This window comes from Drepanopeziza brunnea (assembly GCF_022702325.1).
Source record: "Drepanopeziza brunnea f. sp. 'multigermtubi' strain 214-2 chromosome Unknown ctg5, whole genome shotgun sequence".
NCBI lineage: Eukaryota > Fungi > Ascomycota > Leotiomycetes > Helotiales > Drepanopezizaceae > Drepanopeziza > Drepanopeziza brunnea.
The window spans coordinates 2207399-2222085 of NW_027094068.1; the positions used below are offsets into that span (position 1 = coordinate 2207399).

Consider the following 14687-nt stretch of genomic DNA (forward strand, 5'->3'; position numbering starts at 1 on the left):
ATCATGGTGCAAATGAAGATCTCGGCTACTATTACTGCTACTTACCTACCCATACTTAACCTATGTGGTTGATTTTGCTCTGTACGGTGATTTATAAAGTATCCCAAAGCAAAGTGTTCCGTGGAGAACAGCTGGCAATATGGCGATCCTGAACTTCACGCTCAACCCCGAATCTCTGGACAAGCTGCACAGTGCTTTGGCGTGCCTCTCCAAGTTCTCCGAGGCCGTGTCATTAGAGGCATCTCACGACAAGGTTCGTGGGAGCCAGATATACGCGTAGTGGTGTAATGATTATCAGCTAATGCTTGATGCAGCTCGTCTTGACGGCTCTCAACTCATCCAAATCCGCCTATGCCTCGTTCACCCTGGGCAACAAGTTCTTCTCCAAATATCACTTTAAACCGGTAAAGACCAGCCCACAAGTTAACGTTAAGGATAAGTTCATTTGCAGGATATACAACAAGGTGCATATTTACGCTTAATTTCCTGTTAGTCCGGGCTGATCACGATAGGCTTTACTGTCAGTCTTCAAGGGTCGAACAATCGATCCGACAAGAGAGAAGGATACGGCAGTTGAAAAGTGCGATGTTGCTGTCGAAGATGGCGAGGGCCAGGCAAAGAGTCGGTTTGTGATCAAAATCGTGTGCAGGCATGGTATACCACTCTTTCCCATCCTCTGATCACAGCACTGAACTGGCATAGGCGTCCTCAAGACTTACCGTCTGACTTTCGAACCGGTTGCCCCGATGCACGCTCTTTTTGTGAAGGAGAGTGCGAACAACCATTGGTCAATCTCTTCCAGGGCCCTCCGGGAATTTGTTGAGCACTTCAGTCCAGGTACAGATCAACTAGACATCTATTCCGAAAACGGTCGTGTAAGCTTCACCAGCTACACCGAGAAGATTATGTCAGGAAACGGTTCGATTATCTAGCCTTATCATAAATGGGCCATATCTGACACTAATCCAGAGATCCTGAAGCAGCCACTGCATACTACCATTGCTATAGACACCCTTGAGTTTGGCGAATTTTCCGTCGAGGAGAAGCTCCACATCGTCATCAGTGTCAAAGACTTCAAAGCTATAGTTGCGCACGCGGGTATCACAAATACGATGGTCAAAGCCTTGTACTCACGTCCTACGAATCCAATGCAGATTTCCTACAGCGAGGATGGAATATTGAGCGAATTTATCCTCATGACCATTGGAGAATCTAGGGCCGCCTCAGCAACACCAGCGCCCAACGTCTCAAGGACCAATTCAAAGAGACCAGAATCAAGGCAGCCTTTGGAAGCTACCTCGAGCTCCAAGCGGACCGCAACCCCCCAAATGCCTCCCCCGCTAACCAGTACAGCTCCAAGTATTGCCCGAGCAGCCAGTAGAGCTCTTAGACCATCTCCTCCACCACCGCAGCCCAGTGTTCAATCACAGTCTCTTTTTCTGCCCCAGGGCGATGATGATAAGAGATGGGATCCGACGCCCTTCGATGAAGAAGATGACGAGATGTTGCAGTGGGATACGGGTGAAGAAAAGGTATGTATTGCATGCTTTTGGAGGCTTCTTGTGCTGACAGCCCAGAATTCCTTGCGGATAAATTCGGCGAGGCAGCAGGGCCTCGAGAATCAAGGGCGAGGAGGAAATGGAGATTCCGATTTGGTGCCAACTCAGCGACTGGCACCAACCCAAAGACTATCAGAGGTAAGCTTCCCCTCCCCAAGGAAGGCGTGGCTAAAGAACGCAGGTTCATGGATTATTCGATGATTGATGGTAACTGGACGTGCCCGACTTGCCCACCGAATCGTCGCTGAAGTCATTGCTAAACCTCACATAACAATATTGCTTACCGAGATCAAATTGAGAGGAGCCGCAAGGGAATGCCTTGCTCCAGAGAAGGACCAAGAAGATGAAAAAGCTCATGTGCTGACGCAAACCCAGCTAGTAGCGCATCCAGCTCCGATGCTAGATATTTTGCTACCTGGTGGCAAATACTGCGAGGAAGCAATAGTATTCCACTTGCCCTTCACATCGCCATCCGTGGTACTTGGTCCGCAATTCCCATGCTCACCCCAACCCCATGCCAGGACTTTCCCGTCCGCAGTAAGTCCCAAAGCATGTTCACTTCCGATTGCGATCTGGGAAAGGGGTGGGAGACCGGGCGGAGCTAACTGTCCGTGATCGTCTCTGCCCCATGAGAGTAGCTTGCCGTCTTTCAGCAAAACGAAGATGCTGCCCCAGGTTGCACCAGCATCCTTCCAGCCTGCCACTGATTGCGGTGCTGTTGATCGCACGTCCCATTTTTCAGATCCCAAAACAACGTGCTGTCCAAGCTGGGATTCTCCAACGAGGTATGTGAATTCTCGCCCGCATACGGCTCGAACAACCTTGAAGTCCACTCCAGTGATCTTTCGCGGTTCATAGATGACCTCTTCTGGTTGACCCAACTGCCCTTTGCGACCATTCCCCCACCCATAAACTTCCCCATTGCTTAGCACAGCCACAATGTGACTTACAGAGGCAGCGAGGTCCACTATCTCAAGACCTTCTGGTGGAAAGTTGTTGACCAGTTGAGCTTTTGAGGAGCGAAAAATTGGCTCTCCCAGGCCAAGCTCGCCCTTGTGCCCAGTACCAAAAGTGTAGACTTGAGTAGCTCGGCCATTTTGATCTCGCTGTACAATAATAGAGGACTCCCAAGACGCAGCACAGAAAGCGACTCGGCTAATGGTCTCGTCGGCATTGGAGCGCACCAGGTGAAAATGGGACTCCAGGACTTTGTGGCTGGGAAGTAGACCACATGCGCCACTCGTGTGGTCTCCAGAGCAATAAAGAATGCCTGATGCTAGGAGAAGGGTGTGGTTTCCTCCGGCTTTGATTTGAGTGACTCCGTTTATTTGTGTGTCAGGGTCGAACAGGACTTGTTTTGGGACTGAGACATCTTCTTTGTGACCGATACCGAGTTGGCCTGAGCCATTTGATCCGATGGCATAGATCGTCGCCATCTCGCGATAATCAATTACACGCGATTTTTTCCAGCCAAACCTGAGGCCATACCAACATCACGTGATAAATCCCAGCGCTAGATAGTAGCGTCTTGGCAAATATCTAGCGTCCACAACCTTTTGATTTGGAAACTTTTCAGCGAACTTTTCTCTCTCATCAGCAATCCTTCACGACGACCATCGACAACCATCGACAACCGCCACGATGCCTTCCTCCAAGTCGTATGTCGCCCGTCCCCTCGAATAGAACATCGAATGCACTGGATTCAGTCTATCCCGTGTCTTCTCGCTGGAGCGCAATTGCATCGACCGTCAGCTCCAGAGTGACCGATACATGCTCCCAGCTCGATTCTTCCTGCGCTGCTCCCTCGTTGGTACAAGCATCAACCGCTTGCACAACGAGAGATGTAGTACAGGGTCTTGAGGTTGAAGATTCTCTTCTCCTTTAAAACCATTGCCGCACACAATTAAGTAGTTCCTCTGCCTCGCGCAAAAGTTACGAAAAGCATTGGCTTATGTGCCGTGCACTCCTCCTGGACTGTGTCCGGGGCCTTGTCGGATGAGATTATGACTCGATGGGCACAGCCATCCTGCTTCCCTAATGGGCTGAGGAAATGGTGTCGCCGTCGAGCCTCTCACCGATTAAAATCATACCTTCGAGTTAGCCTTCTGCGAGAATGCCGCGCTTCAGCTGCAATTCCCATTCGGCGCTCTACTCCATACTTTTGTGTGTAGACACAAGACTGACCTTCCTGGATTAGAACCGCCCCTACCCTTGACCAGATTCTCGTCCCCGAGACTCTGCTGAAGAAGCGCAAGTCCCAAGAGAAGGCCCGCGAAGAGCGCACCGCCGAGCTCGAGAAGAAGAAGAAGGTCAGTTGATACTCTACAGACATACACAGGTTGGCATTGCAGGACTTTTATGATGCATAACACTATTTTTGCGACTAGACACGAAAGTGTTGATGCTGTCGCCAATTAACCATCTTTCGGGTCTGAACTTCGTCCTGCAATGGCATCCTGTGTATGTCGAGATGTTATCAGGCGCATCGCTAATTGCCTCTTCACAGGCCGCCAAGGAGAAGCGTGGCGTCATCTTCAAGCGCGCTGAGAAGTACGTCAAGGAGTACCGTGACCAAGAGCGTGAGAAGATCCGTCTTCAACGTTTGGCCAAGCAAGAGGGCAACTTCTACATCCCTGCTGAAGACAAGTTGGTCTTCGTTGTCCGTATCAAGGGGTAAGCAACTCGCTCAATGATCGCATCGTACATCTGCTAAACCTGCTTCAGTATCAACAAGATTGCCCCCAAGCCCCGCAAGATCCTCCAACTCCTCCGTCTTCTCCAGATCAATAATGGTGTCTTTGTCCGCATGACCAAGGCCACCCTCGAGATGCTGAAGGTCGTCGAGCCATGGATCGCTTACGGCTACCCCAACCTGAAGACTGTCCGCGAGCTCATTTACAAGCGTGGATATGGAAAGGTCAACAAGCAACGTATTGCTCTCACTGATAACTCGATCATCGAGGAGAACCTCGGCAAGTACGGCATCGTCTGCATGGAGGACTTGATTCACGAAATCTTCACCGTCGGCCCCAACTTCAAGCAAGCCGCCAACTTCCTATGGCCATTCAAGCTCTCCAACCCAACTGGTGGATTCCGTACCCGCAAGTTCAGACACTACGTCGAGGGTGGAGATCTCGGAAACCGTGAAGAGAAGATCGTAAGTTTCCAGTCCCTCTCCTAGCCGGCATGCTAACTTTCTTCAGAACGCTTTGGTCCGCCAGATGAACTAGAGGGTTGATATCAGGGGAATTGGGTCTTTCTGTTTGGCTCTCTAGCTGCGTGGCTCGCATGGCGTTATCATGAAGAATGAAAAATGACCTTGCACAAACAAAATGGCGTCTCAGGATTTGAAGTTTTTTACGTGGAGTTAAACAAGCGAGAACCTCCTCATATGAACGATTTCCTCTTTCTTTTACACATGCCTATGAATCTTGATATTCCGTTCTTCTTCTGCTAACTTCTATCGCTTTCCCCTCATTGCTGCTGCCTTCTTTTTTGTGGTGCCTTAATGAGGAATCCTGTCCGTGTCTCTAAACCGAACCCTGGGTCTGTAGCTTTGTGTTCGAGGATGACGCCTCAGAGATAGGGAGCGAGCTCCAAAATCGAACCAATATCGCTCTCAGAACCGTGGCCGTGTTTTCACGCAGATCGCACTTCCTCTACGCCTTTACTTTTCGAGTGTTCCGCTTCTACAGTGTTAGGTCAAAACTCGGCCTCAGAATTGTTCTGTCTTATTCTATCCTCTAGGAACGGTACGTGTCCATACGCTCCCCTTGCCCGTCTCCCTTCTACAGTATCGGATCGAATATCTCGAAGAAAAAAACCACGTTATGCCCAAGTATCCGCTTCGGTATTCTCCACGTCCATAACCCCCAAGATTGACGAAGCTACCGTGGAGTCGACCCCCCAAAACGCTTACAGTGTCTGATCACTCACTCCCTACAAACTCTTGCATGAGTCGTGTGCGAATCCCTGCGGGATCTAATTGGGTCAGGTATATATTATCGTAGGCTGGATTCAAAGGGTGAGGTGAGATGGCTACGAAGAGGGAAAGTGGAAGTGGAAATGGAAGTAGAAAGCGATGAGAGAGTGCATGCGCCGTCGAAGCCGGGCGACGGCTATACGAAATGGAGGAGAGCGCAGCCACCGATCGAGCGGAGGGGCGGAGGGAGGGGGAGCAGGCGTGCGTTTTAATCCAGGGGATTCATCAGCGCCTGTTCTGTGGGGTTTTCCTCACCTCCATCTCGATACGTTTGTTCGGCCATGATTTGATTTCGTCGAAATTGCCTCCTTTCAACACGTTTTTTTGGGGCCGTCAGCCCAGACAGACACTGGTTTTATTCCTGCCACACGGACTGGACTGTACCATCTTCACGCCTAACGCATGTTCTACTGATACAGGGTTCCATTCCTAACTCGAGATTGGAAGAACAGATATCTTGACCTAGGATGGATGGGTAAGTGAGTGGGTGTTGATAGTGTGTATGTAGGCTTCTTGCGAGCTATGTGAGACTGCTGAGAAAGTCTTGCTCGCGGCTGAGTCTGATGAAGTAAATGGATTAGACTTTAAAAATGAGGGAGATTTGGGACGGTGAAGACAGAGGACAGGACGTTGGGGGTTATTCTTGGGCTGTGGATAAAGAGGCCCTAGAAGACCGATTGTGGTGACTGTTGCGGAAAGATTACGACGATACACGAAGAGGGAGAGAGAGAGACAGGAGTACGGGAACATGTCCCGTTAGACTACCTCAGCCATGCATGTTTGAAACTGCAGGAATATACAATGTCCTCAAGCTATACTTCAAGATCAGCGCCGGCCCCCAGCGAACAATGTTACACTGAAAGTGGACTCACCTCCCCATTTGTATCCAAAACACAAAACCTGAGCAGCAGGTACAATGGTACGGATTCAGACTCTCCCGAATCTTTCCCGGATTCGATCACGATTATTCATGAGACACAGCACAGCTTGAGAAGAAAAAGCAAAGGTCGAGGTATCTGATTATGTTAAGGAGTCAGAGTCGTTCAAAACGACAAAATTGTCAACCATCGGATAAACAAGCACATACGGAACCAGAGCAGTCGTTCCTGCAGACCCCGGATGGCTGCCGCGCACGGACCACCTCACCTCAGCAGCAGCAGCAGCAGCAGCCATGCAAAAGGTTCGAAGCTCATCAACCAAAAAAAAAAAAAAAAAAAAAAAAAAGGAAACACATCTTCCCCCCCACACAACTGACTCTCCCCCGACATCCCTCCCTGCTATCCGAAGCCCAACACACCGCCGCGCCAGACTTCGAATTAAACGCAAGAGAAAGAAAAGGAGGAGAACGCAAAAACAAATACAGAACCAAACCCAAAAAAGCCAGGGCAGAAGAGACCGAAGAGATGGACACCTCCTCCTCCCCTACCCCCTCCCTCGAAGGCCAGCAGCTGCCCGACCTCTCGAAGCTCACGGCCAAGGACAAGCAGGAGCTGCAGCAGTTCCTCAATCACGAGAGCCAGAGGGCGCAGATCCAGCAGAGTGCGTTTCGATATCCCGCTGCCTCCTGTTCTTGCGTTTTTCCCCCAACCCCCCAACCCCTCCCCCAACCGACGCAAGACTTGAATTTTCTCTCTCCGGCTCATGGTCGCCGCCTCTGCAGGGCCAGAGGAGCTAGCTAGCTAGCTAGCTGTGCCTCCTCCGGTTGTGGAAGGATCTCAGAATACCTGGGGTCCTGGAATGGGAATGCGAATGGGGATTCGGAGATTGAAAAATTGGGGCATTTGGAATTGGAAGACACAGAGAGAGAGAGAGAGTCTTTTGCTGACGAGTTCTGGTTTCGTGATTAGCCGTCCACACCCTCACGGATCTCTGCTGGAAGAAGTGCGTGACTGGCACGATCAAGAGCGGCGCGCTGGACAAGAACGAGGAGAGCTGTGCGAAGAACTGCGTCGATCGGTATCTGGATGCGAATTTCGCTATTATCAAGCGGTTGGACGGCATGAACGCCCGGCGCTAAGAGGAGGGGAGTGGATGCCGACATGGTGGGAAGCACGGGAATAAAGCTTGCATCAGGGGAGAAGCGATTCGGCGATATGTGATTGTGGATGGTGGTTGGTGGGCGGCCTAGGATGGAGAGAGGGAGGCCTTGCAGCAATGAAAGCAGTGTATGAATATGGTCTCGGCGATGCGACCAGGTCAAATCCAGAAAACATGAATTCTACGGGATGCTGAGGATGAGAAATATAATAGGGAGTCACAATCTCAAGCATGAAGAAACAATTCGTAGTAGGGGTGAACGATGGGCGTTCAAGGCACTTTTTGTGCAAATTCCGTTTGGGCTGTCACTCTTCTACGTCATTTGAATGCAAGTGGCGACCGTTAAGACGGTAGCTACGAGTCCCGCGGGTATATTCCATAACCATATCGTAACCCCATCACACGCTGTCCATCCCAAATCCACACATAACTCCATGTTTAAACAATGGCGAGCTTGGTGGCGGCAATGTCGAGGGCATCGACATCGGCGGTCAGGCGAGCGAAGGCCTTCTTGGATCCATCAGGTCTGGTATATTCATTAGTCAAAGCAGTGGGCGTTTGGGCGCAGGAGCGAAGCTTACCGGATGAGAGTGTTAATCTTGACGGTATCGATATCGTAGAGCTTCTTCAAAGCCTCCTTGATTTGTCTCTTGTTGGAGCGGATGTCGACGATGAAGACAAGGGTGTTGTTCTCCTCAATCTTCTTCATGGCGCTCTCGGTGTTGAGCGGGTGGATGATAACCTTGTGCTCATCGAGACGGGGCTCATGGGGGACCGACTTGCGGGGGTATTTGGGAGCGCGCGAGAGTTGAAGGGTCTTGGGGCGGTGGAAGGTGGTCGAGAGACGGACCTTGCGGACCTTGTGGGAGTGGACCTTTTGTTGTTCTTTAGCAATTTGGATTTGGATTTGACAGTAGCAGGTTGTCGCGGATGGGATCTCAGTAACTTACACCCTTCAAGGCAGCCTTGGAAGCAGCGCTGGCTTGCTTGTTGCCCTTGCCCTTGACGGCGGCACCTGTATATCACTTACGCATCAGCAATCGCTCTTGACGAACTCGCAATATCTGCTGCTGCTGGTGCGCATCCTCCTCCAAATTCATCGTCGCGTCTTTTGGCCGAAGCTCGCATTCGAGGCGTGAATAGTCTGATGTGAGGTTGCAGAAGTGTGCAACCAGGCTGGCGAGATAAAGCAATGTTGAGAAAGGAAGCCCTACCTTTCTTTGTGTCCTTGGGGGCCATTTTGAAGATAGTTGTCGATTTGGCGATATGTCGTTAAGGTCGGAAAGGTTGGGAAATTCGCGATTGGAATTTTGTTGTGGGCGGCATCTTAGCGTATCGGCTCCTCGTTTATTTAGCTCCGATGCACGTGATCCTATCGCATAACTTTGGAGAGCTTTGCCAGCCGCTGTTCGGCTATTTGAGATCGCAACCTCTCTGGGATTCAACAAAAATGGCCAAAAAGAAGGCGACCAAACTAAAGTCTCTATCTCAAGGTAGACCGCCCACAGTGAAGCCTCTCCGGTCGATTTCTAGCAAAGCAACCCGGACTCTCATCAGGACTCATCACACCCTCGAGAAGCAAAAGGCAAAAGCTCTCGCCGACGGCGATGATGCGAAAGCCGCAGTGATTGCAAAGCAAATCGAAAGTCGAGGAGGCATTCAGAGCTATCAAAAAGCAAGTCTTACAGGACAGACCAACGAGAGAGGCGGTGACTCCTCCAAGATATTGATGGAATGGCTCGAAAAGCCGGTCGCTGCACTATTGAAGGACCAGGCTGCGAAAGGACAGCCGGCTCGCTTGTTGGAAGTTGGGGCTTTGAGCGTCGGGAATGCATGCTCGAGGTCAAAGCTGTTCGAAGTGGAAAGGATCGACTTGAACAGCCAGGCTGAGGGTATCAAGCAGCAGGATTTCATGGAACGACCGATCCCGCTCGAGGATCAAGACCGATTCGATGTCATCAGCCTATCCTTGGTTCTCAACTACGTTCCGGATCCAGCTGGGAGAGGGGAGATGTTACTCAGGACGCTGCGGTTTTTGAGAGCCGTAACACCTTCCGAAGGATTAGAGGAAATCTTTCCCAGCTTGTTCCTGGTCCTTCCGGCTCCATGTGTTGTTAATTCCAGGTACTTGGACGAAGCGAAGCTCGAGACTATTATGAAGAGTCTGGGATATGTCCAGGTCAAAAAGAAGCTTTCGAATAAGCTCGTCTATTATCTGTGGAGAATGAACTCGGTGAAGCCGGTGCGTACTATTCCATTCAAGAAGGAAGAGCTGCGGCCAGGAGGCGCGAGGAACAATTTCGCCATCGTTCTGAAAGGAGGGCAGAAGCTGTAAGGATTAGAGCAGTAGAGGCTGGACTCTGGTATATCTCGTCATGGATAGGAAAATGCTACGACATGATGAGGATGTGGGTGGCACAGGAATACATCGCATGGAGTTCGGCGTTCTGTTTTTTCAAGGTGTGTCTGTACCGAATTATACCCAAGCATGTGCTGAAAGGTCGAAGCTGGCATCTTTTTACCTGTGAAAAGCTAGACGGGAACATTTCAGCTATTTAATTCCCAGTTTGTCTTCTTCAACTGAACACCTGTAGAGTCTCGGACCACGCCCATCATAGCAGAGCCTTCAAGATCCTGCTCACCATGCAGGCAAGCAACCCAGCTTACAGAAGCGACTCACAGGTCCACCCAGAACTGCCGTTCCCCGACTCTGAAATACAGATAGGCCCTGGGGAAGAAAAGAATAACCGCCATGCGTAACGAACCGCAGTATACTGTTATTGCTTTGAGAGAATCTTTTGTCACAAGCTCTATCCTCTAGTATCTTCTGTCCTATAGTATCTATGCCGCGATCACTTTCTCTTCCTTCTTCACCTAGGCTTCACTTCAATTCAGCAGCCAGATACTCAGGCCCCAGTGACCTTCTTCCAGCTCTCCCTCGCCTCCAAGGCGTCGAACCATCTGGTGACATTGGGGTACTTTGCAAAGAGATCTGCAAACCCGACGCCCTTGGCCATCTTTCCGTACGGCAGGTGGTACAGATCAGCCAAGGTCACGCTGTCGCCCGCGAGATAGGCCGTCTTAGCCAGGATGCCGTCATAGACGGCCAACGCCGCATCGAGGTCGGCAGCGTGCTTCTTGACAAGCTCCGCATCTGGCTCGCCGAGTCCCAGCATCCTTGTAGCTGTCAGTACTGTTCAACTCTTTGGAATCTCCATTCGAAGGATTGAGAAAGGGGATTCTCTCTCTCTCTCTCTCTCTCTCTCTCTCCCTCTCACCCTTTGAACGCCTTCTCAAAAGCAAGACCCGAAGCAGGACCGTCAAAGTAGCTTATCTCGACCGAGCACGCCTAGTACATCCAGGGCAGGCACGACATCAGCAGCAGCACACAACTCCCGCAACCCTTCCTTCCCACAGACTACCTCTGTGCGCGGCAACACTCACCTGCTCAAACAGCCCGTAGGCCTTCACATCTCCGTCGGCGGGCATCAGCTCGGTGCCCTGTCCGGCATACTTCTTGGCAATGTACTTGCAGATGGCCCGGCTCTCATACACCAGGTATCCGTCGTCCTCCAACACCGGGACCTTGCCGAACGGCTGCATCTTCAGGAAAGCAGGCTGCTTGTGCTCCTGGGCAGCGAAGTTGATGGCGCGCAGCTCGTACTCGACGCCCTTCTCCGCAAGCGCGGTGAACACGCGCTGCGCGCACGTGGAGTATGGGGATCCGTGGACGATGAGGGGCATCTTGATCTTGATGGTCGGTAGGTGGTGGAAGGAGTTGCTCAGTGTGAATGAAAGCAGGAGTCGGTGAGTCGGTGAGATGATGAGATTAAGTACACGATCTCTTATCCCACCTAAAGGTGGGGAAGCGGCTATGCAGCCGCTGATATTTTGACGCATTATATTAGTCAAACGATAAAGAGCCAATTATCGGCGGCCGATTTTAATGATATAATGACTATCTCTCTTGAAACGATCTTCGAACCGGTGCTGATGTAGACCTTTTACTCCGTACACAGCTTACCGAGAGCTTTTTACCTACCTTACGAACCGCTCAGGGGCTGCCGACGACAAAGGCGATTGTAAAGTAATGCTCCACCAAGACAGCCTGTCACCAGTAAGGGGCACCAGGTAGTAGAGAGCGCAAAAAGATTCATTGGGTATCATTAGCAAATCTCAAATCTCTAGAGCTGTCCTGTGCACCAGCATAGTCGCCTCCATATTCTTCCGGGCGGTACAACAGCTGTCGTATGTACTTGCTCACGGCGGCTGTGGGGAAAAACATCCAATCATGATCGTCTCTTCGCTTCAGCGGCTCTGTGAGCCTCAGTCTCCCTCTCTAACCGCCCTTTCCTCCGTCTCGTGATGCCTCGTCGTTGGATAACCTTCGAACCCCACCGCATTAAGCTGCTTCGCATTAGAAACATGGAGGTGACAATGGCGACCGGGACCGCAATCTTCCAGAAATAGCTGGTGCCATGCTCAAGGGCTGGAAAAGGCTCGATGTTCATTCCAAAGTAGCCAGTCAAGAACGTCATTGGGAGGAAGAGAATGGTGATGTTTGTGAGCTGTTGCAGTGTCTCGTTCTGGAGAGCAGACATGGTGTTGAATATAAGGTCGATCATGTTATCGCAAGACCGTCGCATTTGATCGAGCGACTCTGTGATGAGAATGATGTGATCTTCCACATCTCCTAGATATGTCTGGGCCATTGGGCTCATTTTGACTGAAGTCGTAGTACTCGATGATAGGGCCCGGGGACCAGCGTTAGGGACTGGCAGTGTCACGCTTTTGTGGTCGCGCAACGCATTTATCAGGTTTACGATCGGGTTCACAAGGCTCCGAAACGTGAAAATCTCGCTTGTTACGACATACAATGATGTGGTATGCTTGAGCTCTGGCTTAGTCAAGACGTCTAGTTCTAAGTCGCCAATGACATCTTGGTAAGCTGTAGCTATCGGGATCGCAAGATCAATGATAGCGTCGAGTATTGCCTGTACAATCATTGATGCATCACAGCTGCGCCTCAAGATCGTATCTGGTGTCCTTAGTCGCTCCAGAATAGGCGATTCGATGTCATCAGCAGAAGACTCGAAGAATGATATGACCGTGTTATCTGCCAAGTTTAGTTAACGCTCAAGTTGATTAGAATAAAATTTCAAACCCACCATTAGTCAAGAATATCGATACCTGTTCTGCGCTCACAGCGAGCTTTCGAGATGTCAAAGGGGAGTGCTTTTCCATGAACTCCATACGTTCTTTGTTGGGGCCCCCGTGGTATCTTTGCAGTGTCTTCAAATTCTGGAGATGTGGCTCACTAACACTCTCTGTATGACCAGTAACGAAGCTATTGGCTGGATTGTGCACGCCTGCTACCATGTTCTTCTCGTTGTATTTCTTTTTAGGATTTGATCCAGAAAGCAAATTGTGCGCGAACTTGGACAAACGGCCCCGCTTGGGTCTCCTAATGCTATCCGTGTCGCCATCGTCAGAGTCGCTGTCTTCCGCATCGCGGTGCATGTGTATGAGCTTTTGGAGAGTGAGAACCATGTAGGTGTGGTCAGAGTACCTGCAGAACGAATTAGTAAAGTGTTCTGGTTGGGCAGAAGAGCGACTAACCAGTCTGCCTTCGTCCTGTTGCTCGTGTTTATCAGATCCTCCATGGCCAATCGATGCAGCTTTTTGTACTGCCCCAAAGCTTGTATTACGTCCCAGCTCAGGCCATTCACGTTGATCCATCTACACTTGACCCAAGGCTCCTGCTTTTCGTGTAGAAATTGGATGAGCTGGGCGTTGTTGAATTCAAAATGGTATATTTCGTCTTCGCTAATATCTACCACGGTGATCTGGCAATCTTCGTGGAACGTTGGTAATTGTGCCCTGCCGCCATTCGGCTTCGAAGGATCGAGTCCTGGCTCTTGGCCGGCTTGCCACTGTGGTCGGAGGGGCATAAATTCGATGGCGGATTTCGCAGTGTTGGTTCGATTGCGTCTGCGCGACATCGACGGCGGGTGATTGAGGCTAATTTCAGGATCCGACTGTGTAGAGGAACTCTTGCGGAGGGGTCCACGTCCATTTCCACTTCCATATCCATCGTTATCTGTGGGAGGGCGAGGCTGCCCGGACTCGACGTCGAAGTTGACATGGCCTGGTGGCGGCGATATGCATGGAGCAGCAGCTGGAGAGGACTCTGAGAAGTCTGGGAATCCTGTCTTTCCATACTCTGCCATGGCGCTGGGGTGTCGGAGTTGAAGATTATCTCAAAGACCAGGAAGAGAAGAGAGGCCGAAGTAAAAGGGCGAGCGTCGATCGAATTGGAAAGGTACAGGGAGGTGTTTTGAAGAAAAGAAAATCCACATAATATGTCAAAGTCGATACTAAAATGAGTTGAACAAGACGTGGAGCAGGAAGGATGGGAAAGTGGGAGACGCGTGTCGTTCGCGATGTCATTTCGCCGAGGCTTTCTGGGCTTTGTTTTTTTTTTTTTTTTTTCGGTCGGGCCGGGGCCGTCCGCGTCGACGAAGAACCTACTACTATCATCCTTACTCTCCCGTCTTGCTTTTCGTCTTCTGCTCGGGATGGAATGATTGCAGCTGTGGGTATGCACCTAGATATATATTTATATTTACATTTTATCTTTCTTTCTTTCTTAATAAATGCACGATGCATAGTGGGGTATCCCGGTACTCAACTGACCCAACTGACGGGGGCCCAAAGTAAACAAGATGAAGCTTTGCCAAACGTGGGCTTAGACCAGCTCGTCCTCTGGGCTAGCATCCGTCAAAGAGTAGCTGAGGTACCGGCAGTCGAGATCTTTGATTTTGGATCAGAGGAGATACATAGGTAACACACAACAAAAAACAAAACAATCACCGGTGTCTATTAATCAGATCAATGAGTCAGAGACTTGCATATTCATCTCTCCTTCGTAGCTCTATTCTACTCTTCGGCTCGCCGCCATGTCCTCAGCAAGCCATGTCGACTACAATGCTTCCATTCTGATAGTAGGGGCAGGAACAGGAACAGGAACAGGAACAGGAACAGGACCAGAAACAGGAACCTGGGGCTACTCAACAGCCTTGCATCTCGCTCGACGAGGCTACAAGAAT

General features: G+C 50.5%; 8 protein-coding genes across 8 annotated transcripts; 4 read left to right on the plus strand and 4 right to left on the minus strand.

Annotated features, from left to right (window-relative positions):
• Window positions 1-139: 139 nt before the first annotated feature.
• On the plus strand, window positions 140-1764 carry L3040_003948 (uncharacterized protein; the record flags this gene model as incomplete). The annotated part of the gene is made up of 7 exons (XM_007294871.2): window positions 140-253; window positions 315-464; window positions 513-654; window positions 703-918; window positions 970-1532; window positions 1578-1697; window positions 1741-1764. The coding sequence occupies 7 exons, from the start codon at window positions 140-142 to the stop codon at window positions 1762-1764; spliced, it is 1329 nt and encodes a 442-aa protein (XP_007294933.2).
• Window positions 1765-1912: 148 nt separating this feature from the next.
• On the minus strand, window positions 1913-2995 carry L3040_003949 (uncharacterized protein; the record flags this gene model as incomplete). Its single annotated transcript, XM_007294870.2, has 1 exon — window positions 1913-2995. The coding sequence occupies one exon, from the start codon at window positions 2993-2995 to the stop codon at window positions 1913-1915; it is 1083 nt and encodes a 360-aa protein (XP_007294932.2).
• Window positions 2996-3200: 205 nt separating this feature from the next.
• L3040_003950 (60S ribosomal protein uL30) lies at window positions 3201-4789 on the plus strand (the record flags this gene model as incomplete). The annotated part of the gene is made up of 5 exons (XM_007294869.2): window positions 3201-3217; window positions 3757-3868; window positions 4066-4232; window positions 4284-4716; window positions 4763-4789. The coding sequence occupies 5 exons, from the start codon at window positions 3201-3203 to the stop codon at window positions 4787-4789; spliced, it is 756 nt and encodes a 251-aa protein (XP_007294931.1).
• A 2155-nt stretch (window positions 4790-6944) lies between these two features.
• Window positions 6945-7558, plus strand: L3040_003951 (uncharacterized protein; the record flags this gene model as incomplete). Its single annotated transcript, XM_007294868.2, has 2 exons — window positions 6945-7080; window positions 7389-7558. The coding sequence occupies 2 exons, from the start codon at window positions 6945-6947 to the stop codon at window positions 7556-7558; spliced, it is 306 nt and encodes a 101-aa protein (XP_007294930.2).
• Window positions 7559-8016: 458 nt separating this feature from the next.
• On the minus strand, window positions 8017-8817 carry L3040_003952 (uncharacterized protein; the record flags this gene model as incomplete). Its single annotated transcript, XM_066156609.1, has 4 exons — window positions 8017-8104; window positions 8160-8452; window positions 8529-8593; window positions 8793-8817. 4 exons carry the CDS (start codon window positions 8815-8817, stop codon window positions 8017-8019), a joined length of 471 nt encoding a protein of 156 aa, XP_066012185.1.
• Window positions 8818-9028: 211 nt separating this feature from the next.
• On the plus strand, window positions 9029-10114 carry L3040_003953 (uncharacterized protein; the record flags this gene model as incomplete). Its single annotated transcript, XM_007294866.2, has 3 exons — window positions 9029-9909; window positions 9962-10038; window positions 10086-10114. 3 exons carry the CDS (start codon window positions 9029-9031, stop codon window positions 10112-10114), a joined length of 987 nt encoding a protein of 328 aa, XP_007294928.2.
• A 370-nt stretch (window positions 10115-10484) lies between these two features.
• L3040_003954 (uncharacterized protein) lies at window positions 10485-11322 on the minus strand (the record flags this gene model as incomplete). Its single annotated transcript, XM_007294865.2, has 3 exons — window positions 10485-10755; window positions 10857-10927; window positions 11023-11322. The coding sequence occupies 3 exons, from the start codon at window positions 11320-11322 to the stop codon at window positions 10485-10487; spliced, it is 642 nt and encodes a 213-aa protein (XP_007294927.1).
• Window positions 11323-11867: 545 nt separating this feature from the next.
• L3040_003955 (uncharacterized protein) lies at window positions 11868-13808 on the minus strand (the record flags this gene model as incomplete). Its single annotated transcript, XM_007294864.2, has 3 exons — window positions 11868-12694; window positions 12747-13147; window positions 13198-13808. The coding sequence occupies 3 exons, from the start codon at window positions 13806-13808 to the stop codon at window positions 11868-11870; spliced, it is 1839 nt and encodes a 612-aa protein (XP_007294926.2).
• Window positions 13809-14687: the final 879 nt, after the last annotated feature.